This window comes from Molothrus ater, chromosome 13, assembly GCF_012460135.2.
Source record: "Molothrus ater isolate BHLD 08-10-18 breed brown headed cowbird chromosome 13, BPBGC_Mater_1.1, whole genome shotgun sequence".
In the NCBI taxonomy this organism is placed as follows: domain Eukaryota; kingdom Metazoa; phylum Chordata; class Aves; order Passeriformes; family Icteridae; genus Molothrus; species Molothrus ater.
Window position 1 is genome coordinate 2,537,444 of NC_050490.2, and position 25,984 is coordinate 2,563,427.

The window sequence follows — 25,984 nt, forward strand, 5'->3', positions numbered from 1 at the left end:
TATCCTTGGCTAATGGATTTAGAACATCTTTAGTGCCCTTTGTGTAATATTTTTGGTTAGGTGCTCAGGTATATCTTATGTTTTGTTTAACCTACATTTTTTTTCTGAAGTGATTGTATTTTTTTACAGCTTTCTAGTCCTTATTTTCCTGAGATTGACCTCTTTTAGCAAATGTTGGAAACCTGAAAGCTTTGCTTTACAAATATATCCACTATTTAACTCTAACTACAGCTGTTAAGAATTCTGATTTAATACCTGCTTTGCAACACTTGATATTTGAGTTTCTTGGGCTGATTCTCTTAGTTGGGGTAAAGTTCACTCTCCTTGGCTGGGAGATACCTCTACACAAGTAGGTTTTGTCCCGTGTTGTTGAAAGCTTGTTTAGGGCTGCCATCAATTTAAAAATAAAAAATTGGGCTGTGGTTTTGTTTTTGTTTTTTTTTTTTTTCTCAAGGGAGGTGCCAGCCAGGTCAATATGAGGTGTTATTGTTAAGGCTGTTCCAGTTTAAGTACATGTTATATTTACAAATCCACAGGTAAACATATTCATTAAAATACTTAACTCAGCAGGATTACCCCTGTGAGTAACAGAATGCAGGACTTGCTTAGGCAGACCTATTGCACACTGCTCCCAGTTTTGGTGCTTATTGATGTCCTGTTGTATTAGAAAGACACCAAAACAGGATCTCTCCAGTGCCTGGTGCTGCCTTCTGACACTTCTGCACCAAATAACTTCCATGAAATCTTCTGGAGTGCTGAGCTGTGTTAAAGCAGGAGTAAGAAGCTGGGTAGGAGACTGAGAACTGTTACTGTTCCAGAGGGTTTGGTCATTGCTGTGGTGATAGGTGAGGATTACGGTGAAAAAACCACCCCAAAATATACATTTTGCTGGAAAGTTCCTGTTGTTTGATGGTATATTTGCAGTTCCTAATTAGAGCCTGTTTTCTCTTAGCTCATGGTGAGTCAGCACGAGCTCCCAGCAGCCTTATCAGTCCTGGCCTGGAGGAAAGCACTTCAACCAAGTGGCTCCTCTTTTGTTGAGAAGTGGGGAGGTCTGAGCTTGTGACATGAAAATTTCTGTTTTCCCACTTTTTTTAAGCCTTGTTATGCCTGTTTTTAATGAGCAGGTTGTTACTGTCTGTGCCAGCTTTGTCATGGAGTAATTACACAGTGATGTTCAGAGGGCAGATGTGCTACAGATATTTATTCCACTTACAGTAAAGTAATAACAGCCACAATTAAAAAACTGCCCTGTCCCACTTTAATTGTTTGTGTGCAAAAGCAAAATTGGGGATTTAGGGTGGGTTTGTTTGTAGGATGGAAGTGATGAGTGGAGGAAATACTAGTTCAGCCTCTGATATGCTGCATTAAGGAGAATAAAGATGTCAGATATTGTTTTCCTGGGTCTTGCAAGCTTGATTCATAGGGATAGGAGAGCACCAGGTGCAGAATGACCACATCACCTCAGAACCAAGTGATGAAAGTGCTTTAATTATTACTACCTTCCAATTCCTGATGGAGGCTGATGGTGTCCTCTCCTGAGGGGAGTTTGGGGAGGCACCTCTGTGTGATGAAGAGGTTAAAATGCAGCTCTCCTGCTTTATGTGCCTTCCTCTGGTCATTTTTTAAAGAGAACAGTGTCTCAGCATGTCCCCAAGGCCTGATTTAATCCCTGGAGGCGCAGCCAGAGATAGAGCAGTCCCTTGTAGCTGCTTATCTTGGTGGCCACATGTCCCTGTTTTCTCTGAGTGGAGGAGGGATGTCAGGAATGCCCAGATTGCCTCTTCTCCAGAACCTGCTGCCTGCTTTTCTTGGAACAAATAAACACTTTCCACTCTTCAGCAGAGGCTGAACAGGTGAAAAATGGTGCATGGCAGGAGTTTTGATGTGGAGATATCTTTTACTCTGAGTGTTTTGATGCACTGACAACTCACAAATGCTCTTCCATGGAAGTAAATAGCCCAAAGTGTGTACTAGAAGCAATTTTTTTTTCAGTGAAAAGGCTTTTTATCTTTGGTACTCCCATGGGTAAGATTTGATTATGTCTGGAAAATGGCGATTAGGCAGTTACAAACAGCAGGAGGGAATTTTGAGGAGATAAAGGGGCTGACAGCTTGATCCCTCTGCCAAAAGGACTTGATGTTGTTATAGGTTTGGTCTTGGTGAGTAGAAATACTTGAAAATAATGGACAAACACTGGTTTGTCCATTCCTTTGAAAATAGCAGAACCCCCCCCCCCCCCCAACTTTGTGATGAAGCAAATGAACTTCAGAGAATTAATAGAGGAAATTCTTGTGCACCAGAAGAGCTGGAATTACTCAGTGTCTGCATTGTGAAGGGAAAGCAGGGCACAGGATTTAAAGGGCTCTTGGAGGTGCTGTGCTCCTCCCTAGGATGAAAATAAGGATGGAGGGAGGTACCAAGAACCAACTCATTAATAGAGAATATTTGAGGAAAAATCAGAATTCTTGGAGTTGTAAAGGAAGGGAGGAGCAATGCTGACATGGAGCAGATCTGGAGAAATGGAGCCATTTGCAGTGCATTAGGTGAGATTTGGAGGAGAAATCTAAGTGAAATTGTATGAGATCAGGGTCAGATCAGGACTGGGGTTGCATGTGTTCTGGCTTCCTTGGATTCAAGGAGGATGAATGGAAATGGAGAGTGGTGGTGGTGAAGGTTTGCTGGCCAGAGAAGATGGTGAATGTCACATGGAGCTCACCTGCTGTGGGAGGGAAGGGTGTTAGAGCTGCTGCCTGGGAATCCTTTGACCAAAGAACATGGGAAGGGCAAGGGGAGATCTGCCTGCATGGATGGATTGTGGTGATGCTGGAATGAGTGGGAAAAAGGGATGGTAATTGGAATTTGGTGTTGTTCCTAACCTTTGAAGGAACTGCAAGAGTCTTCTGACTGAGCCATTGGCATGTTTGCCTGAGGAGTGGTGGAGCAGTTAGAGAGCTGTTGGACTTGGGAGTATCCATTAGAGCTGTGTTTTCAGGGAGATCCACTCTAAAAATGCAATTTTCCTCTGCGTTTTCTGGAGTTCTTACAACCCAGTGGCTGCATGAGTATGAGTCTGAGAGACATACCTAAAAATAAATGTGGAAATTACTTACTCAGAAAGAAAATGCATAAAAAGAAAACAGCATGGAGAAGCAGGAATACTATCCATAGGTATTTAAAGGGGATAGGAAATTCCAGGTGAAAAAAGTCAAGTTCCTGACATGGATATTTACCCTTAAAACCAGCCTACCACTACAAAAACCTCTGGTATTTCCATAAGCATTTAGCTGGTCATGAGTATCAGGGTTCAAGTTGCATCATAGCATTTGTATACAAAACTATTTTCCTTGCAAACTTCTCACCCAGCTGTATCTCCTCTCCTCAGAGCATGTCCTGTGCTGCTCCTGCTGCCTCTAAGAGCAGTTGGAAGGCTGGAAAACTTTTGTGGACTTAATATTTATCCATGATTCTTAATAAACAAATACTGCCTGTGATGGGACTTCACTGAATTCACTTGCTAAAATTTTCTAAATATATAATTTTATATATTTAGATTTAAATATAACGTACAAATTTGTAAATATAATTCTCTAAGCAAACTAAAGAACTTGGTTGAGTAAAATCCTGAGCTAACATTGAAAAACAATGGCAAAGCCTCCTGGCTACTGTGATGCCAGAATTCACCACTTCCCTCCAGATTCAGTGTCTTGAAATTTAAGATCTAAAATACATGAACTGCATGAGAAACATATGAAACAGCAGGAAAATTGATATTTTTTCAATTATAAATCAAGCCTTGTTGGTAGGTAGAGCTGTAGTGGAGCTGAGGAATGACTTACTGGGTTTAGCTGGGGGATGTGTGCATGTGATGGGGCTGGTTAATTGTCTGGTTTAATTAGTTCTTTGCAGCTGCTGCAGGCTGGAGAAAGGTGTGTGAAGGATTCTGGGAAGAGGCTGAGCTTTCTGATAATGATTCTCTCCAGTTTGGTCCTCCTCTCCAAGAAAGAGCTTTTTATAAGCCTTTGAAGCAAACCAATATTGCTTTCCTTAAGGGAATAGGAAATAGAAAGGAAGTGATCTCTTTTCAGCCCCCAAGCAATTTTGCATCCTCCTTTCCAATAGGTACCTGATCTTTGGAAGCATTGTAAACCTGGAACTGTCGTTTTTAGGAGGTTGTTAAATTACCTCAGGTTGATTGAAGAGAAAAGATGTTCAGATGGCTAAGGGTTAGACTATTAGGAAAAATGGAAGGCTTCAGTTGAAAAGAATTGAGCTTGAAGGCATCAAACCTGTGTTTTAGGAAGGTGTTCCAATGCCTGAACTGTGAACTCAGGTGTTCTTGCTCTCGTTTCCTGTCCTGGAATTCTAATGCCAACCAATTGGGAGAGTCACAAATTACTTGAAATGCAGCTGAAGAATTGAAGGTGCCTGAATTTCAGGAGTGTTTATTCAAGTGAGAGTCTCTGAAATTCTGCAGTTGTCTAATATCCACCTCTGTGTTGTATTAGAGAAGGGTTTGTTGGAAGCAGTGGGTGTATGAGTTTTGAAATACAAAAAGCATCTTTGTACACTTAACTGCTACATAGAATGGAAATCTGATTTAGAAGGTGGTTAAATGTTCACTCTGTCCTGTGTTGTGCAGGTACTTTGATGGCAACTTGGAGAAGCTCTTTGCAGAGTGTCACGTAATTAATCCAAGTAAAAAGTCGCGAACGCGCCAGATGAACACCAGATCATCAGCCCAGGACATGTCCTGTCAGATCTGCTATCTGAACTACCCAAACTCCGTGAGTACCCAGGGGCCCTGCTGCTGCCTGTCAGTGTCTTGAGGTTGGGATTGAAGTTTGATGGTAGACTGAGATGCTAGTTCATGTTTGGACTCAGGTGTTGATTATTTTTATCAGTGAAACAGCCTCACAACCATGCATTCAGCAGCGTTTCATTAGAAGGCACAAAATGGCCAGCAATCTCTGGTTACAAGGTCTTTTAAGACTAAACTATCCAATTAAGAAATGACACCTAGATTATTTTCCCTTTTAACCCAATAACTGATCCCTTGAAGCTCTCAATGCAGAATTTTCTGTCCAATTACAAAACATCACCCAAACCCACAAAGAAGAAGGTAAAGAACAACCTGCCTCTGCCCTAAAACCTCCATCTTTATTTATTTCATACACATTTATATGAAATAATATTTCATATAAATTCATATTTATACATATAAATTTCATATTTTTTCTATATTCCAAAACCCCAAACTCTAAGTTTTCCACCCTGTGATATTACACACTTCTGACCAAATACACGCACATAATCCCAGTGCTATCAATCAATTTTGGAAATCTTCTCCACAGCCTCAGGTCAAATGCAGTGCTCTCTTGCAAGTCTGTGCCTTTCAGCACAGAAAGTTTAAAATTCTCAGCATGCAGGGTTCCAACACTACTTGAGTAGCAACTCCCCAAATTTCCAACCTGAAACTTCACATTTTCCTGCACAGCACCTCTGAGGGTGCTGGGGCCCAGGCAGTGGTGTGGTAAAGTTCAGGAAAAAGCAAGCAGGTGATGTTTGCAAAGGTCTGATACCAAGTCAGGTGTACAGATAAAGGATGTGTGAAATTCAAACTTGTGAAAATCATGATGGGCAAAAGGATTTACTTAAATAGAAAGACAAGGTAGGAAACAGCTTTTAAAAGCAAAATAGTCAAAGTAGGAAGTCTAGGAAAAAGTAGTAGAAGTAAAATGTGGATGTCTTTGGATCTTTATTATATTGGACAATACCCTTTTGGTCAGACATGAGGGTGTGTTACCCAGTGCTTGCTGGGGCTCTGCATCAATGCTCTGGGTGATAGTGCTACTTTTTTTGGTCACTGTTGACCAAACTGAAGCATTCCCATACATTGCTAAGAGGTCCAGGCTCTGCTGGGGCTCCTAGGGGCAGGACATGCTGTTGGGAGACCTGGGAGAAAAGGAGGTGAGTGGAAAAGCTCAAATAGGAGAGTTCATCAGAAAGCAAAGAAAGGCAAAGTGCTGATAGTAAGGAATTCTTTTGTTGGAACCTGTTCTTTGTGGGGGAGCTGCTCCTCCAGAACACCCTAAAACAAGGGCTGGGCCTTGCCAGGCAGAGCTGCTCTGACATAAGGCTTTGCTCTGGGTGTGTTTTCAGCAAAGCACCACGATAAATTTTGGGGTTCAGGAGTAGCTTGAGGTGAAGTTCCCTGGCTGTGGCCTCTCCCTTGCTCTGGATCTTCTTCCCTGGAGTGAACAGAGCTGAGCCAAGCCCAGCTTCAGGCCTCTCATTCTCAGCATCAAGGTCCCTGTTGCTCTTCAGCCAGGAACCACAAGGCTTCATGTGTCTCTCTTCAGCCTTGTGTGCCCTGACTTCCTTGTGAAGAGTAGCTGGGAAGGCAAATTCTTGCTCTGTATGATGAGGTGCTTTGAAAAAGAAAGGCAATATATTCTAATATATTGTTCTCTCCATTTTAATGTAGTTGTTGTGCTGGGTGGGGGTACAGCTCACAAGTGACAGGCCTGTCCTCTGGCTGGGGCTGCTGTGCTACCTGGGGAGCAGAATCACAGAATCATGGGACAGGCCCACAAGGATCATGGAGTCCAACTCCTGGCCCTGCACAGGATAGCCTCTAAAACCACACCCCAGCATTGTCTAGAGTTTTGAAACTGGGAAGAGCAGCACAAAACATGCTAACACTTCTTGATTTTGTAGCTCAAATAGCAGTGGCCCAGTTGTTAGAAGAGCAGATTTTTAGCTGGAGCAGAGAGATGTTGCAGGTGAGCAGGGCTCTCTCTGTTGCTGGTGTTAAAAGACATCAGAGAGGACTCTGTTTCTTGGCCCTACAGAAAAGTTGGAGCCCATAGGAAAGCTAGTATTTATTATTTCTTCTGTAAAAGGCTGTAGTGTCTGTGTCTAAGGTGATTGAAATCTGTTTTGAAGCTTTTTTAGTCTATGTGAATTATAAATTCTAGGATTATTTTTATGTTCAATGCCCAACTAAAATCTCAGCTTTGAAAATCCTCTTGCAATAATCAGCTAATTATTTTTCCACATGAAAGCTGGGGGGTTTTTGCACTGAGAGCCCCTTTCAGCCTATGGAAAGCTGAGAGTTTGGAGGTGTTAAGAGTTTTACAGTGTACAGTTGTTGCAGGAATCTTGAAATTCTCTCTCAACAATGAAAGTTGTTGCAGTTAGTCCTGAAATTCCCTCTCTCCCATCTACAAAGTCTCTATAGCTCTTCAGTCACCTCCAGAGAGTTGTGGTTTGAGGTTTTGGGAAACACCTGCCAAACAAAGCATTTGAAGCTCTCACCCTGCTAGTCTGAGGACTTAAGGAGATGTTTCACCTGCTCTGTGTCCCTGTCAAGCACTTTCAGGTCCCAGCAGTTCTTTTGGGTGACACCTTTATTGGGAAGACAGGAATTGAGAGGGTTGTGGCTTTGCCTTCCTCCTCTCTTGCCCCTCACCCTCAGGAGAGCGGGCTGGGGGTGTTTTTAGGAACATCCTGCTTTGTTCAGACTGCAGATGCTGAGCGCAGATGTGGTGACAGCAGAGCTGTCCCCTGGGCTAAGGAGCTGCCTAAGGAATCACTGCTCCCCCCATCCTTGGTGGTTTTATGTTGGCCTTTTTATTTGCTCCCTTGACATCTGCTGTCAGCTGAGCCAAAAATAATTGGGAACTCCCTCAAAGTAAAGAAAAGAGCTGAGAGATTCTCTACATTCCTTGCAGCCTGGGAGGAAGTGTGGTGGTGGCTGCCTTTCTGTGGGCATTCAGCAAAGCATTTCCCTGCCTGAAATAACCAAAACAGGTCTCACATGAAGATGTGTTCTGTGCTGGTTCCTCATGTGTGCCTGCTGCATGAGGAGTGTTTGGGTTCAGTTTGGGATGATTCCTTATCTGTGCTTTCTTCCCATCACATGTGGAGAAGCCAGAATTCACAGAAAAGCCAGTGCAGTCTTTGGCATGGTTTCATGCTGTGGCATCCCAAAAGTTCCAGATGTTGAAGTGTTTTTACTCTTAACTCTGCATCTCCAGGAGATGCCACTTGGGCACAGCAGCATCTGTGGAGCATCAGACACCTTGTTAGCTGGCTCAGTAAGGGTTCAGAAATTGGAAGGTGTCTTTTTGCACTCTTGCAGCCAGTGTACCTGGCACCACATAGGTGTCAGCCTCCTCTCTGGTCTCTTTGTTGTTTTTTTGGGGTGGATGTTTCTATTTTTACCTGGAACCAAGTCAGAACCAAGTTTCCCTGACCCAGACAGGTCAGACTGAGCCGTGTTGGTGCTCACAGCTGCAGCCTGAGCTGGTGGCAGGAGTGTCAGAGCAGTGCAGTCACAGCCTGCCAGCCCTGGCAAAGGGCTGCTGACAGGCACCTGCCCTGGGCAGTGCCAGAGCATCCAGAGATGGCACAGCACAGCTGCTGCACCTCTGTGGGATGGACAGAATGGATCTGCGGTGTCTGAGAATGCTTGGAAAGAGCATTTGCCTCAAGTGGATTCTCCCTTCCTCAATTACCACCATCCTGCTGTTGTTTTGGGCTGTTCCACAGAGGATTCCAGGTTCTTTCCTCTGTGGAGTTCTCATGGTTTGATGGTGTCTGAGGGTAGAGTTCTGGTTTTATCTCACTAGCTGAGAAGTTGGTTTGAAAAGCTGAGCCAGCAAATACTACCTCAATAGTGGTACAAATGAAGTGTTTTAAATACAGTTTTCCTTGGTGCTGACTTTGAGTATAAAATAACTTTCAGCTGACCAGAGCAAAGTACTTTGATTCCAGTCTTTCCTCAGCAGTGTTTGCTTCTCCACCCCTTGTGTAACCACTGAGTCCCAGATGATATCTTGACAGCTCTGTGCAGATGATGCAGACAAGGATGGAGTTGTCCCTGTTGCTGTCTGTGACAGCAGGTCATTATTGAATTCTATTTAGCAATTTACACCTGCCAATTAGGATCTTGAGTGTCCTCATCTGATGAGCATCTGGGTTTTAGGGTGGACTTCCCTGGGGAGGTTTGGGACTTCTGGGCAGCACCCACATGTGCCAAAGGGAAAAAACAGGAGTAATGAAGACTCTGTATCCTTGTCACTGTGACCTGTTTGGTGTTGCATTTATTTGACTGATTTCCAAAGCAGAATGGGAGAGAGCCATGCTGTGCACCATATACACTCCTAAAACAAGGATGAATTGAAATGGGCAGGATGGAAACACTGGCCACACCTGTCCTTGCTGCTGGGCTTGGGGATTAAAGTCTGGCTTTGGAAGAGTGACTAAGGCTGCCTTGGCAGTGTTCTGTAGGGGTGATGATGCAAAGAGAATAGCAGTGTCTCAGCTTTGGTGTGAGGAATGAGGGATGGGGTGGATGAACTGCACAGCACCAAGAAGGGTGAAATTGTTGAGTCAATCCATGTGATAAAATGAGGCCATGTCTTGTGTTCTTTGTTATTGCAGTACTTCACTGGCCTAGAGTGTGGACACAAATTCTGTATGCAGTGCTGGAGTGAATATTTAACTACCAAAATAATGGAGGAAGGCATGGGACAGGTAAAATCTCAACTCACCTCATGGCTTATTTCTGGAAATTCTGTGCATTGGAGAAACAGGGTCAGAGAGATGGAACAGTCTCTCTGCTAAAGTTAAAAAAAACCCAAAAGAACAACAGAGAAAAGCCAAACCCCAAAGGTTTGGGGGCTGCAGGCTCTGCTGAGGTCAATCTGGAGAGAATTCAGTGGGGTTGGTGCAGGTTTCTGGGCTGGGGAAGGAGGAAGCAGTGGCACACCTGGGAGAGGCAGGGCACTCCTTTGGCTGTGGATTGTAGTGAAGTCTGTTGCCTTGGAATTCCTTGTGATGCAAAGCCAGGATAACCACTGTTCCTCCTCTGACTTTTTGTGTTTTCCCAGACCATTTCATGCCCTGCCCATGGCTGTGATATCTTAGTGGACGACAATACAGTTATGTAAGTAATTCTCATGGCTTTGCTCTCTCTTTCCATTGTGTTACTTATGTGCTATTCAGATCTAGTCAAATGCTTCTAACAAACTGCACAGAGGCTTGCAGGCAGCAGAGGAACTGTCTTGAACTGTCTGCTTTGATTCCAGGATGTCTCTTAACTTCCTGTTTAGATGTGAAAACCCCATGTGATGACACTGGGAGGAAACACTCCCTGACCAGTTTGGTCAGTGTGACACCAGGGTTTCCAAACCCTGTTTTACTGCTTTGTGCATTTTGTTTCCTTTGATTTATGTAGGAATTTAGGACTTCTACCCAGGTCAACCCACTGGTTGCCCAAGCCCTATAGCTGTAGTTAAGAGGTGAGTCAGAGGACAGGAGTCCTAAGGGCTGATGTAGGATGTGGTTTTTGCCCTCTGATAGGAGGCAGTTGACCCTCGAACACAAGATTTGATTAAGGTTGGGTGTCATCCTCTATCCTTGGAATTATGAAGTTGTCCAGCTGCAGAATGACTGATACAGTTCATGGTGGAGCAGTGAACTCCATGAGCTTCCTTCTCTTTTATACTGAGGGAGGTTGTTGCATGAGCAATATCCTTCATAATGTTGAGCTTTGTTCAAGTTCATTTTAATTCTTCTTGCTAACACATCTCAGTAGAGGCTTATTCTGTTACCTTATTCTTTCCTTCCTGAAGCCTGACTCACTCATTGATATTAATTTGGTGGTTTTTATTATCAGCTGCTTTCAGAGTAGCGATTTTCCCAATTTTGGCTCTTGGTTACTCATGGAGTGTAGGCTGAATGGAAGTGGAAGTAGCTGAAATGCTTTCCTGCCCTGTTGAGGGGTGGTTTGTAGAGCCTAGTGGGTGGAAACTGAGCTGAAGTTGGCATGTCTTGAGTAACTTGATTGAGATTTTTGTTTACCAGAGGTTGAACTTCAATTTGTGCAGTCGAACGCTCTCAGCAGGACTTGTTGGAGTGTCTTCTTGATTGCAACAGTTGGAATGAGCTGTTCAAACACTGCATGTGAAATGGAGTAGCTGAAAGCATTGGAGGTGGCAGTGGCAGCAGCAAGGAAAGGAGGGCAGTGCTTGGGATTCCCCTTGGCTGGAGAGAGCAGGGTTGAGGCCTGGGATAGGGCAGTGGCAGCTGGCTCTAAAGCAAACAAGTCCCATTTGTCTGAGTAAAACTAGAAACTGTTTCTAGAGGTAAAAGTCCACCTTTCCCTGGTCTTACATGCATTTCTGTGGGGAGGAAGGTGCATTTTTGAAAAAAACTCTTTCCTTTAAAAGCCAACAAAGACAAATGTGGCAATCTTAGGATATGTCAATATATATGACAAAAAATGTAAATTATCTCAACTGGAACCTGTACTCACTTCTGTGTTGTTAATTATTACTTTTTAGGTCCTTTTCTGTTTACAAAGTCTCCAGCTCTCAGTTTCCAAGCGATATGAACACAAAATTAATCTGATTTATGGGCTCTGGGCATGAGTTTCACCTCTTAATTTGTCTAGTTTCATTTATGATTTGCCAAAAGACAGTAACATTCAAAGCAAAATTCTTGAAGATCTTGACCTGGTGATGTTGATTGGGGCAATCAAAGCAGATTGATAAGCAAAAAAACCAATGGATTATGTGCTCTGGTTAGTCATGGCATGACTATTAATTTAAATTCCAGTACCTGATATCTTGTTATAGTACAGTACATTTTCAAGGTGATATTTAGTATGTCTTGAAGCCCAGGTATGGGGTAAAAAAAAGAGATTTATAGTTAATACCAAATTCAAATTGTTTTCTCATTCTTCAGTAAGTTTGACTCCAGAATTGCAGGAGATGCTTTGTCAGCTGATTTGTTTTATTTTAGCCCTGGGAATTGAGCTGCCACGTGCTGTGATTTATATAATAACCAGCATGTGCTTGGGAGAGGAGCTTCCCAGCTGCCCAGAGCTGGGATTTGTGCACATCCCATGGGCACACACTGCTCCTCAGGGAGTGTTGTAAGGATAACATGCAGGAATACCCTTAGTTTTGGCCTGCATCTGGAAAGGAAAATCCATTAATTCCAATATTTAGCCATGGTGTGGCCTGTATCAAGCTGTATTCCACAGTAGGATTTAAACCAGGACTGCCACAAAGGGTGTGTCAGTGCAGCTTTATATTTAGATATATTGGGAAGACACTTCAGTCATAGCTAAAAGACATTTTTAGAAGTGCTCAGCAATCCATAATTAAGTTATTTTGGATGCATTTAGACTGGGCAGTCTGCAAATACCAGCTGGAATGGTGTGCCCAGGAGAAAAGTGGTCACTGTGCTTGTCAAGGGTTCCCATCATTGAGTTTTCCTCTACTCTCCCAGTTCCAAGCAGACTGGAATTAATTTAAAGTCCATGTTGTGTACACCCCCAGTGATACTGAATTCAAGTCAACTTTGTTTTTATGGTAAATAGATTAAAGCACCATTAATTTTTAAGCTGAAGCTGTAGCATTCCACTGAAACCCAGCTAACATGAAGCTTCCCAAAGTTATTAGCCACACAAGGGTTGTTCTGGAGCTTTTTAAAGGGATTTGCCACAAAATGTGCTTGTTTTATGTAAATGAGCTGATTAAATTACTTGCTTTGTTTCTTGGGCTCTTCAGGAAAGTATTTTTAAATAAAAATCTTCACACCAAGTTGTTCAGTTCTTTTGAACTGCATGAGCTTTCTGTTTCTGAAGCTAATATATTTGTATATTGAATAGAATGAATGTAGTTTTCAAAATGATCTAACAAATAAATAGGGAACAGGTAAGTACAAAAAGTACCTGCAAGTGTAGAAGGATGAATCAAACCTATTTGTCTTAACTTAAGGGCAGTATATGGAAAAAACAAGATTGCTGCTACAATTTTTCTGTTTCTTCCCTTCCCACAGGCGTCTGATCACAGATTCCAAGGTTAAATTAAAGTACCAGCATTTAATAACCAATAGTTTTGTAGAGGTGAGTTTTTATTTGAATTTTTTTGATGCCTTGTAGGGTTTGTCTCACACGTGTAGCCAGCCAGAGGCTGGAGGCTTGTTTAGAACTGCAGTGCAGGTTTTTTGCATAGTCTCTAATCAGGTGTGAAGGCAGGGGTTGTTTTATAATCCTTTGCGTTACAGGGATAATTGTAGGAAAATACTAAAAAAACTTTAGGACAAAAGACCTAAAGAGAATGTAAGAGCTGTTGCTTAATATTAGAGTTCTGAGAAGCAGAATTACGTAGTTATAGTAGTTACATAATAGTTATGTAATATTTATGACTCTTGAGTGTTACCTGAGATACTTCACATTGAAAACCAGGAAATGCTGTAAACAAGAACATGCCTTAAACATTTTGCCAGTTAAAGTAAAACTGCAAAAGTGCTTTAGCAAAACACTGATAGTTTTATAGGCTCCAAATAAACTTGGAGAAAGGTGCTTTGCAAGATGTTTGCACTGTCCCAATTTCCCAGCTGTGTGGCTTGAGCTGTCCTGTAGAGCCGGGGGCAGGAGTTGTTACAGGATCAAGCTTTCAGTCCTTGCCAGAAGTGATGGGTGCAGTGGGTTTGGTTTTAATCTCTTAGCTGCTTGCAGCCACAACAAAGGGATGCAGGGCAGGAGCTGTCCTTGAGCACAGCCTTCCCCTGTGATGTGGGATGTGTGCTTTGTTTCCCAGTGTAATCGACTGTTAAAGTGGTGTCCTGCCCCCGACTGCCACCACGTCGTTAAAGTGCAGTACCCGGATGCGAAACCCGTGCGCTGCAAATGCGGCCGTCAGTTCTGGTAAGAGCCAGCACGGAAAAGATGCTGATAGTGCCTTGTACTCACTGCCCTGAAGTGTGTTAGTGTGTGTTCATGGAGGCTGCTTTGGCTTGGGAGGGACCTTAAAGGTGATCCAGTTCCACCCCCTGCCACGGGCAGGTGTTGCCACATTCTTCTCTCAAGGAAAAGCAAGGCACAATTCTTCCCAAGGATTTCTGAGATTCACATTCTCTGAACCTCAGAGAAAGGGAAAACACAATTCTTATCACTTGCTGTACCTGTGTTGTGCCAAAGTAGAATGCAATATGGAGATTGTTTATCCAGAGTGAGGATGTTTTGTTTCCTTGGCCTGTCAGGGCCAAGAGTGTGTGTGTGTGTGTGGACTGTCAGGTGACAGTCACAAGATTCAGTGCAGTGTAAGCAGTTGTGTGCAGGAGTGAGTGCTGGGCAGATTCAGTTTAGATGAAATGTATATAGTATAGTATAGTATAATAAAGTAATTAATTAGCTTCTGATATCAGTGGAGTCAGATGCATCTTTCTCTCTCCCCTTCGTCAGAGTCACCTTTGATTTACAATAGGCAGGGACACCTTCCACTATCCCAGGCTGCTCCAAGTCCTGTCCAGCCTGGCCTTGGGCACTCCAGGGATGGGATGCCTTCTCTAGAAACCAGTTTCAGTGTCTCACAGCTCTCACAGTAAAGAATTTCTCCCTAATAATCCCATCTAACTCTGTCCTTTGGCAGTGGGAAGCCATTCCCCCTTGTTCTGTCACTGTTTTGAAGTGGCCCTTGAGGGATTTCAAGATTGAAGGGGGGTGTGTTGAGTTTCCTTAGGACTGGCTTTGAACAACCCAGAAGAAAACTTACTTACACTGTTTAATTACAAATACAATCTGCTTATTTTCCCTTTCTTTCCCTTACAGCTTTAACTGTGGTGAAAACTGGCATGATCCTGTTAAATGCAAGGTGAGTATATCAAGGTTCTTGTACAAATCTATGTTTTGAAAAAGTTTAAAATACATTTATGTGCAAGACTTAGCAATGAAGCCCAAGTTTTTTGTGGCTGTCCATAGAATCATAGATAATCCTGAGCTGGAAGGGACCCCCAGGGATTACTGAGCCCAATTTTTGTTCCCACCACGGAGCAGAGTAGCTCACCTGTTAAAATCCCAGGGTGAGAACCAGCAGTGAAATCCTATTTGGGTGCCTTTACTGCTGCCTCTCAGTTGGATCTTGTGAGGGAACAGTGCCTCATCCAGGTGGGAGTTGTCTGGAAGAGGAGGCTGTTAGACCTGTGACCCCCTGAGAGGAGTGAAGGTGCTTTTTGGACAAGGAGCATTCCTGTAGGAGTTGTTCCTGTAGGTGTTTGATGCTTTGTCAGGTGTTATCTGTTGTACTGGAGGAATTAATTTGGTTTTGCTGGTTTAGGTTGGAAGGGACTTTAAACATTATCTACTCCCACAGCCTGCCATGGGCTGGGATACCTTCCACTAGCCCAGGGTGCTCCAAGCCCTATCCTTGAACACTTCCAGGGGTGGGGAAGGCACAGCTTCTCTGGGCAGCCTGTGCCAGGGCCTCCCCACCCTCACAGGGATCAATTCCTTCCCAGTATCCCATCTATCCCTGCCCTCTGGCAGTGGGAAGCCATTCCTTGTGTCCTGTCCCTCAGGCCCTTGTAAACAGTCTCTCTTCATCTTTCTTGTAGGCTCCTTTCAGGTACTGGAAGGCCACAATTAGTCACCCCAAAGCCAAAATGTCCTTATTATTTAAGAGTCCAACATGAAGTTTGTGTTGATTAAGAGCTGCAAACTCATTGCAGGAGTGTTTGTGCTGGTTCAGGATTGAGCAGCAGCAATTGTCTGCCACTAAATTAGTGGCTGTTTGCACAGTTTTCCAGCACCAACACTCCCCATTTCCCATGTGGCTGGGTGTACCTTTCCTTAATGTGAGCAGGTGTCTTGGGAACATTTGCAGTTCCTCCAGCTACATTGAACACTCTTCTTCCATCATTTTTCTGACAGTGGTTAAAGAAATGGATTAAGAAGTGTGATGATGACAGTGAAACCTCCAATTGGATTGCAGCCAACACAAAGGTGAGAGGTTTTCTCCATTTTATATAGAGATTTTATACAGATTTTATACAGTCAGGTGAAAAGGACATCAATCTAATTCCTTGCACTAGGATTGCTTTTTCTGTTCCCTGTTAAGAGCAAGCCTTAAAATCCACAGTGCACTCAAGTGCTCTTGTTTGAAGAGTGAACAGGTCTTAATGCCTGGAATCAGGTGAGTTTCTTCAAGTTCAGTGAAGGAAAGTGCCTGCAAGAAACAGTTAATTGGAGACTCAAAGGAAGCTCAAGATTTGAGTCTTTGGGCTCCTGTCTGGCACCAGTGGCTTCCCTAAGCAAATCCCTGGCCCATTCCATGTGTGGAACATGTTACCACCACCCGTGGCTCAGTTTGGCTGGGATCATTTACATCTGCCTTCAAATCCCTGGGATTGGCCTCTGGAGGAGCCTTCATTTCTGCTGGGCAGCATTCCAGGTGGAGACTGGCAGAACAGCTGTCTGGGATTTCATTATGTAAAGATCTTCCTTCTACTTAGCCCAACTTTGCCTGAAACTTAGGCATTTGATCGTTTTGGGACAAATTAAAACCAAGATTGTCATGGTGACAAGGACACAAAAGCAGCAGATCCCATGGGGGTGAGGAGCAGGCCTGGGGCTCCCAGCTGAAGGAGGAAGGTGGGGAGGGAGTGAGGAAATGGCTGCTTTGTTTTCTTAGCTCTGTTGTGTAAGTGGTTAATGGCATTGTTTGCTGGCTGCCTGGTTTTCATCGAGCTGGAATGTTGTGTTATGGTGGCAGGGAAACCCCTGCTGGGCAGCTCAGATCAGCCTGGAGTGGGCCCTGCCTGGAGCTCACAGAGTCACCAGAGGGACTTTGCCTTTGTCTCAGTGTGTTCCAAAGTGGCTCTGGGACTGAACCAGGTTTGTCTGGAGTTTGCTGGGTCTTCAGGGACTGTTCCTATTAAACCTGAGGAAGAGCAGCCAATAGCTTGGAAAAGGCAGAGTGTAAGCACTGCTAGCCTTGGGTCTCACATATTTGGGACACTGGAACAGCAACAGCCCTGCTTTGCCTGTTAAAGCCCTCGAGATCTTGGGATTCCCCATCTTCTACCTGCCCCTGCCTTGGGAATAAGAAGATTTTTTTGGGGTGGGAAACACCCATCTGGAGGGTGGCATCTGGCACCAGCCCTGCTTCTTCACTGGTACCTTTAGTCTGGTGTGAGCAGCAGAACTGCTGCTCTGGGACATCACTGTCTAAGCTACTTCCTCTAATACTGTCCCAGACATTCCTACATGGGAATACTTAGGAGCCCAGGCTGCAGCAGGGAGAAAAATTGCCATCAGGGTAATTACTCCAGACATCTGAGCAAGCCAGCAGTCCTGGAGTCTTACAGCATCCATATCCATTGAATTAGCTGAAGGACAATATGGCATTCTTCTCTCTGAGCTGATGCTGGATTCAATTGAGGGGAAAGTTGGCAGGAAGAGTACCACCCTCATGCTGATCCCTGCCTTGGGGAAGGTGGGATCTGCAGCTTTGGCCTGTGGGATGTGTGTCCTGGGAGCTTTGCAGCCTCCAGAGAGCCAGGTCAGCCCTGGATCGTGGGGCTGCATCCAGGTCCTGCCTCTGTTCCCTGCTGCTCCCTGACCAGAGGCATGGAGAAGCCCAAGTGCTGTCTGGGTGTGGGGCTGTGGCAGTAACCTGGGATGGGAACTGTGCAGCTGGAGTGTGTATCCACCCCTCCTTTCTCTCTGTACTGTTCCTAACAGGAAAGCAGGGCAGCCGTGTTTGGTGAGGCACAACTTGTGCCTGCACTGGTGGCTTCACAGCTTAAATTCTGTGTTGAACTTCATTCTGAAGAACTAGAAAGGAATCAGGTACCATCAGATGCAGAAATCTCCATTATCATTGGGAACAGCTCTCCAAGGAACTCAGTTGTGACTACGCTCTCCGTTGCTGTTTCTGGCTTTTGGAAAGCGCTTTCTGGAGCCATCCAGGCATGAATGCTGTCCCATGTGGGCTCCTCTCAGGGAAGGAGACTTCCTGTCATAACCAAGATGAAGGTGTAAAAGAGAAATACCAATCCTCTGGAATGTGGGCTTGAAATCTGGATAATCCTTTGCAACGGGAGAATGTGAGATACATTTGTTCCGGCTTGTCCTGGGAGATGGAGTTGGAAAGGAAGATTAGGCAATTGTGTGAGAGAACAGAAGAGTGAAACCCAGCTGAATTGGGTTCTGTTCCCAAACTGGAATGATGTGATGCATTTTTTGATGAATTATGTAGAGTGGTCTGAATGAAAAACGAGATTCGAGTAGTGAGTTCTGTGGTTTCTGATATGATTTTTTTATTCTTTTGCATTCATTTACTTGCACTTAGGAGACCTAAATTCCTTCTACTTCTACAAAAGATACAGCCCTTGCAGCAGAATGTGCTGGAGTAGATGGCTTTTTTCTTAAAATAAGCTACTTTCACATGAGTTCAGCTTAACTAGATTAATTTAAAGTTGAGATAAGGCAATACAAGTTCTTTATCGAGCCTGTAATTCTCAGTCTTCTTGAGGAATGGTGTTGAATAGTCCAAGGATTTGCACATTTCTTCCTTTTTCAGTTTATTTTACAAACTCGGTTCTTCCTTTCTTGAGTTAAACTCGGCAAGTTTCAGGTATTTGGGAATAAAGGAACCACAGAGATCCATTACTTTCATCAAATGGACATCTAAAGGAGTGAAAAATAGAGAAAACTTGGATTTGTGCATTTATTTTGGGCTCTTATGGTGTATCTAGAAGTGGTCTAAAAGGAGGAGGGGAAGCCTGTTTGGAACCTGAGTGTGATTTGAATCTCTGCTTCTTGGAATACCAAAGGGAAAAGAATAAAGCCAGTGAGGTGCTGGCCTTTACACAAGGCACTGCTTTTTATTGTGGAACTTAATTTGGTGTTAATGAAAGTTGTTCATCTGGTACTAAAGAAGCCCCAGCGTTGCTTCTTTGGCTCCTGGCATGTCCCCATCCTTCCCTTGCAGGCCAGAGAGAGCTTGAAGGGCTGATGGATAAACCAGGCACATTTTCTTCCCCAAAAAATCCATTGGCTGTTTTTCTCCTGTGCATGAGATAAAATGGCATGAGCCCACATCTCTCCCTTTTCAGGTCACTTTTTAATGGCTTAAAGTGCTCCCTCTGTACTTTCTGGGGATCCTGCATTTGTTCTAATGTGTGGAAATTCTGGCAGGACATGGAATCCTCCTGGGCACCAGCACCAAACTGTGCTCCTCCATTTCCCACTGCACTGGAGCCCTGATCTGTGGTTTTCTAAAAGTGCCCAAGTGCCATCTCCCTTTCTCAGATGAACTGGTGTTTCAAATCTGTTTAAAAAAGTTTTGCTCTGTGACTCTAGGTGTTAGAATGGTGTATTGTTTTTTTGTGCTAGCCATAATTAAGTTTTTGGGTTTTGTTGAAATTCATTAAGAAATCCCTGTGGTTTTTGATGAGTCTTTATAGGATGGGCAAGGGTGAAGGCATTGATGTGAATGTGGCTGTGGGAGGCTGATGTCCACCAGTTCCTCTGGGAGTTCTGGAAAGGACTAACCTCTTTCACTTGCCCTGAAATAAGAAACATGTTTCTATTTAGCTTCCTGTTCATAAAAGAGCTGCTGAGGTTTATGGTGCTTTATATGTGCATGGACTTTTACAACAAAATCAGGATTGTTCTCCTTTGCCAGGTTTGCCCAGGCTTTTGTTTCCAAGCCCAGTATGGAATTGTTTGAAGTGGAACAATGTTAATGAGGTCACTTCTGTGCTGTGCTGTGACTGATAATGTGCACAATAATCTGCAGGTTTAGTAACTTGATTTGCTGCCTGTTGGGTTGTTGCATGGCTGTAATTCTCAGGGAGAGCTTCCTTCCCTATCCTCAATCTATAAATCTCTCCCACTTGTTCTGTTGGTGACTTGAGTAGTTACTACTTCTTTTTCTGCTGGTGTCCAGCATTTCTTTAGTATGTGCTTTTCATGGCTTTAATTTTTAATAATACTTAACTTTACACTTTTACACAGCTTTAGGGATCTGCACAGATACTGTATCACCTCTTCCTTGTGCTTTGCTAGACAGGACCACAAAGGTGTGGAAAGGATGGCATTCCCTGTGAGAAAAGGGCTGGAATGAGATCCTAGAATCATGGAATGGTTTGAGTTGGAAGGATCTTAAATCAAGTTCCACCTCTCCCACCTACCACTAGCCCAGGGTGCTCCAAGCCCCGTCCAACCTGGCCTTGGACACTTCCAGGCATGGGGCAGCCACAGCTGCTCTGGGCACCTGTGCCAGGGCCTCCCCACCCTCACAGGGAAGAATTTCTTCCCAGTATCCCATCCAATCCTGCCCTCTGGCAGTGGACAACCATTCCCTCTTGTCCAAAGTCCCTCTACAGGCTCTCCTGGAGCCCTTTCAGCACTGGAAGGGTCTTTTTGTCCTAGTTTGCATTCCAGAGCTCAAAGCCCTGAGCACTGCGGACACATTGGAAAACTTGGTCCCACCTGAAAGACAGGAGCTACTGTGCTTCACTTACTCTGTTTGTAGTACAGTTACTGAGTCTGAAGAACAAACACAGGTGACTGGGAAAAAGGCAGATCTGGAAAATCCCTCTTTTGTGCTTGGTTGCTGCTTGATCCCATTGGTTTGATGTGCAAATTGTCCTGTCTATGACAATCCAAACTCGAAAACTCATCTAAAATGCAGTAATAGTTGGGACACTCAGAGAGAACCCATTAGATTGTGTCCTATATAGAAACAGCAGTTCTGGAGTGATTGTGCACGTTGGTTTCTTCCTTTGCTGAGAGTTTATCTGAATGCTATGGTAGGAACTGCTTGCTTTGGTTCGCAAAGACATGCTCCAGACTGGGGAGGGGATTTCACATGCTTCTGACCCAAAAGCTGCAGCTGATTTCACAGGTGTGTGTATCACTGGTCTGGATATGTTTGTTACTGTGTTACATATAAAAACTGGATCGTGCAGAAACTTCATGAAGGCTGGTGTGGTTGTGGGATGAGCTGGACAAGGAGCTGATTCAGCCTAAAATGGTTTTGGTTTTATTTATGCAGTTTTTTTCTTTGTATTTGCTGCTTTGTTGATTTGTTAAACTTCCAATCTCATGGAGACCATGATATTGGTGTTATATTCCCCAGATATTTCCCTGTGCAGAGCTGCCCTTTGAGATACTCACATTTGTCAAAAGCCTTACTCCTGAAAGGGAAACCCCATGTGAGCTTTTATGGAAAAGTCTTCAGTGAGGTGTCACATGAAGGGAAAAAAGGGACCTGATGGGAAACATGGAAACACCTCAGGAAGAGAAGTGTCTTTTTAGCTGACAGCAGCTTCTTTGAAGCACACTAGAGTCTTGCTGCATGTTTTCAGCTCCTTTCTGGATGGCGTGTTACAGCTGCAGGATTGGTAACAGCGTGATTCCGGCTTGGTCTCAGTCCCAGAGTGGACCAGACACTTGGTGGTGAGGAAAGCCACATGCTTCCCAGGCTCTTAGAGACCATCCCTCTGCTGGGATTTTGGGGAAGGTCATGAAGTGACTCGCCCAGTGTCCCTCTGTGAGAGCAGCATAGATAAAATATGTTATTCCTTAAGTTTTTTTCTATCTAACTGCTCCGGGTTTGGAAGTATTTTAAGGCCTGACTGAAGAGGATCTCGATGTCCAAAGGGAAGAATTAAATCATGTATTTCCCTTGACGTGCTCTGTCTGCCTGCCGTGGGACCCCTTCCAAGTTCCCCAGGCTGTTGGGGTTCCGTGCTTGCCCTGCTAACGGTGCTCTCTGTCCTGTGGACAGGAATGCCCGAAATGCCACGTCACCATCGAGAAGGACGGGGGCTGCAACCACATGGTCTGTCGGAACCAGAACTGCAAGGCGGAGTTCTGCTGGGTGTGTCTGGGCCCCTGGGAGCCCCACGGATCTGCCTGGTGAGTTCGGGAGCGTGCCTTGCTGGAAGGCGAGGAGGTCGTGGTGCAAACGGCACGGATTTGGACTGAAATCTGTGGAATCGGTGTCCCTGTTACAGGTACAACTGTAATCGCTACAATGAGGATGATGCAAAGGCAGCAAGGGATGCACAGGAGGTGAGTCCATAACCTTTGGTGATGAGGGAGATCATCGGCCCTGTGCTGTGCTTTCTCTAAGCCTACACATCTGCTCTGAAGGAGTTCACGGATTCAGGCACAAATCCAAAGGACAGTTAAGTCTTTTGACTTTTAAGATAGGGATGGCTTTGCCTGCTATGTGCTTGCTACCTTTGTACATCCAGAGCACACAAGTTGAACCATGCCCGTGGTGTTAGTTTTTTACAGCTGGTCTGTCAGTGTGAAGAAAATGAGATTAATGACTGTGTATTGAGTCATCTTGGTTCTCTTGTTTAGCACACGGTGCCTTTCCCCTGCTTTATAATCAACCTGAGATTGCCCTCTTAGCACAAGCACAGTAATTAGAATTCCTTATTAGCAAAAAACCCCCCAACAAAACATCATCTTCTCACTTTTGTCATGACACTGGAAGCATTTGAGTGCTGTACCTTGAGTTGAGAGGCTGAAATACGGAAGTGATGAGGCTGGAGCAGTGTGATTGTAATTGCTTCCAAGGTTGGGAGTCAGGATGTCAGAGCTGTGCTGGGAAGTGCCCGGGGCGCTTCCCAGGGTTAGCGGGGCCGCACGGAGCCGTCTGCCCAACACGACAGGAGAGGAGCCTCCTTTGGAAAGGAAGCTCATTCTCTGGATCAGGAAGAGCCTTGTGAAGGGTTTACTTCTCTTGCAGCCATTACTTTATTTTAACTATTTGTTTTCTTTCTCCCTAATGGGAATTAACACAGCGATCCCGAGCAGCCCTGCAGAGGTACCTGTTCTACTGCAACCGCTACATGAACCACATGCAGAGCCTGCGCTTCGAGCACAAGCTCTACGCTCAGGTGAAGCAGAAGATGGAGGAGATGCAGCAGCACAACATGTCATGGATCGAGGTGCAGTTCCTGAAGAAAGCAGTCGACGTCCTCTGCCAGTGTCGTGCCACACTCATGTACACTTACGTCTTTGCCTTCTACCTCAAAAAGAATAATCAGTCCATTATCTTTGAGGTAGGAGAAAATGGGGTTGTCAGGAATTCAAATTGTAAAACTGAGGAAATAAGATTTAATGCTTGGAGGCCTCTAGTCCCCACTTTTACCCAAGTTAGTCTGGCTTAATATTCTGTTGTGTAAAAGTTAGAGGTTCTCTGGGCATTGTGTAGGATGGTGTGCTGGAGGAGTCACAGAATCACAAAGCTATGGCTGCCCCATCCCTGGAAGTGTTCAAGGCCTTGTTGAATGGGGGTTGGAGCAACCTGATCTAGTGGAAGGTGGCCCATGGCAGTGATGGAACTGGATGAATTTCAATGTCCCTTTCCACCCAAAATCAATCTGGGATTCCATGATATCTAATCCTTTTTTATTTTGGTACTGATGCCAATTGCTCTGAAATAAAAATCTCCCCCTTTCCTCTACCCCCCTTCAAACACTTTTTTCTTTTGTCTTTACAGAATAACCAAGCAGACTTAGAGAATGCTACAGAGGTGCTTTCTGGGTACCTGGAGCGAGATATATCCCAAGATTCGCTGCAAGACATAAAGCAGAAAGTACAGGATAAGTACAGGTTTGTGTTGGAATACTCCTTTCTCTCAAAGCAGCCAAGTGTTGCCATGCCCTGTGTCAGGTAGTGACCTGAGCACTTGCCAAGATACAATTTTCTCCAGAGCCACATCCTTGGGAAGCTGTTTGCTCTTGGCTTTGTGCCACCCATTGTGATCAGCCAGTCCCTGGATCTCTGAGAGCAGCAGCGCTGTCCCGAGCCAGCCCCGAATCCTCCGGGTGAAGCCCTCACGCAGATGCTGGCAGTTGTTTTTGTGTCCCTGCTGGGACCAGCTCTCAGGGGAGGTGACAGCCTGTGGGGAGAGGCTCCAAGCTCTGCCTTCCATCTGCTCTGCAGAGCAGGAGCTGGAAGATCCAACCCCAGAATGGAAAAAATCCTGTGTCCAGAAGCAATGGCTCTCAGTACACTGCTGTTACTGCACAGAAGGAGCGTGTGGGAATGGCCAGCACCAGACTGGGACCCACAGAGCCAGGGCCAAAGAACAAGGAGTGACTTTGTTATTCCAAGCTGCCAGCTTTGGCCAAGGATGAGCTGCCAGCAGAGAGCAATTGGCTCTTTAATTGTCTGCTGGGTCCATTTGTGCAGAACGTGGGTGTAGGAAAGCTGTCCCCGAGGAAGAGGGATAGAGCAGCCTGCCCAGCTGGGAAGGGGAGCAGGGGACTGGGGTCCAGGTGACACAGATGCCAGTGCTTTGTTCAGTCCCAGGGGAATCATTTCTGCACAGTGGAAAAGTACAAAGCTGAAAATGCGGATGAGTCACAGGATTAGGGCTTGCATTTCTGAGGCATTTTGCCAAAATCACTGAATTTGTTATGCCTGGCTTAGGGGGAAGAAAATATCCAAAGTAGGGTGAGCTGTAGGACTCAATGGACTGTGGGGCGTGGCAGGAGCTGTTAAGATTTGGTGGCTCATCCTGTCCAACTCTGGCAGCACAGCTGGGGCTGGACAAGACTTTCCTGACCTTCTTTTTGGAGACATTTTGTAATTTACCCTTTAAGGCCACCATTAATTTGGTATTTCAGATGAAGCTGCTTGTTTACTTCAGTCCTCTGAACCTGGATGCTTCTGTAGGGGTGAAATTACAAACTAATATAGCCTGAATTGCTTGGAAACAGTATCCCAAACCTGCCTTCACATTTCTGGGAAGAAAGAATACATCTGTCAAGCCCGTGCAGGTCCCTTATTAACCAGTTCAGTCATGTCTTAATCATGTCCTGCATGGTGCCCTTTGATGCAAGACTGGGAGCAGGATGTCATCGAAGTGGGTTTAAAGAGCTCTGGGAAGCTGCAGGAACTGCCCTCCAGGCTGGTTTAGTTTCAGCTGTTTGGATCTCTTTGCTTGCAAAGACCTATCTAGAAAACAGGATTAAGCCCCCCACACCCATCCAGCAGAAAAATAACTAAAGTTTGGAAAGCAGAGACCACGTGTTTGCCATCACATGCTCCTGAAAATCAATGGGACTTTGTGTACAGGGGTTTCTCTTGACCAGCTGACAGCAGTGAGGGGAGCCACAGCTGCTCTGATGGATAAATCAGTCACTCTGATCAGGTCCTGAGCAGAAGGTGAGGAATTGCTGCCAGGTGTTAATGTGTGCTGTGGTCAGGGATAGCTTCACTCCACTGGGAGGCTTCTCCTGAGGGGTGTGTGACCGCTGCCAAGCAAGCCAGGTTCCCAGCAAACTTATTTAGAGTTTGCCTCTTGGAACCTGAATTCATTCAATGTTTCTGTGCTTTTTGTCTTCTAACACACCCAAAATGACATTCTTTGCTGTGTTCTGTGATATCCCTTTTCCTCAGGATCCTGGGAGGGCTCTTGGATCAGTTTTGTGTGCAGCATTTTTCAGTCAGAGTAGGTGGGAATACTCCACAGGTGTAGTGTCCCTCTGAGAGCCACATGTTGGGATGTGAGGTGTGAAACCTGCTCTCCAGCCAGACCAGTAACCCTTTGGACTGCTTCCATCTCCATCTAAAACTGTGTCAGTGCTCCTGAGGTTTTCATCACGGACTGGTTTGGATTGGAAGGGATCTTAAAGTAAATATTGTTCCACCTCCTACCATGGGCAGGGGCACTTTCCACTAGACCAGGTGGCCTCATCCCACCTGGCCTTGAACACCTCCAGCTAGTTTTTCCCAGCTAACATGTGGCTTTTTGTTGTCCTGATGGCGCTTAGAGCAGGCAGCAGGCCATATTTGAGGAGAGCTCATCCCATTCCATGTGTCTCCACGAACCTGTGCTCAGACTTTTTCAAACCACAGCTGCTGCTTCCTCCTCCTCCAGTTATTCCTGATGGTTTCTCAGCTGTAGAGGCTTTGGGAATGCTTTTGCCTGAAAAACTCTGAATTTGCACACTGGTTTCGGGCAGGGACCTGAAGCTGAGTGACTGGAGCAACCAAAGTCTTAATTAGCACTGTTAACGGGCTGTAAATACAAACTCCCTTCTTGGAGGATCACCTCTTTTGGAAGTGTCTTGGTTTGGAAAGACAGGTGCCTGCTAAGGAAGGCAGGAGCCTCCCCTGAAATGGAGAATGTAAAACCCTCCCCCT

The 25,984-nt window shown here is 44.9% G+C and overlaps 1 protein-coding gene across 1 annotated transcript in view; it reads left to right on the forward strand.

Annotated features, from left to right (window-relative positions):
• ARIH1 (ariadne RBR E3 ubiquitin protein ligase 1) overlaps nucleotides 1-25,984 on the forward strand; it is a 51,673-nt gene that overhangs the window by 22,738 nt on the left and 2,951 nt on the right. Inside the window, exons 3-13 of the mRNA XM_036389562.2 lie at nucleotides 4,643-4,787; nucleotides 9,451-9,543; nucleotides 9,900-9,955; nucleotides 12,859-12,925; nucleotides 13,623-13,729; nucleotides 14,633-14,675; nucleotides 15,731-15,802; nucleotides 21,600-21,730; nucleotides 21,829-21,886; nucleotides 22,630-22,890; nucleotides 23,331-23,443. Of these exons, the coding sequence (XP_036245455.1) occupies nucleotides 4,643-4,787; nucleotides 9,451-9,543; nucleotides 9,900-9,955; nucleotides 12,859-12,925; nucleotides 13,623-13,729; nucleotides 14,633-14,675; nucleotides 15,731-15,802; nucleotides 21,600-21,730; nucleotides 21,829-21,886; nucleotides 22,630-22,890; nucleotides 23,331-23,443 (1,146 nt within the window). The remainder of the gene's footprint in view (nucleotides 1-4,642; nucleotides 4,788-9,450; nucleotides 9,544-9,899; nucleotides 9,956-12,858; nucleotides 12,926-13,622; nucleotides 13,730-14,632; nucleotides 14,676-15,730; nucleotides 15,803-21,599; nucleotides 21,731-21,828; nucleotides 21,887-22,629; nucleotides 22,891-23,330; nucleotides 23,444-25,984) is intronic.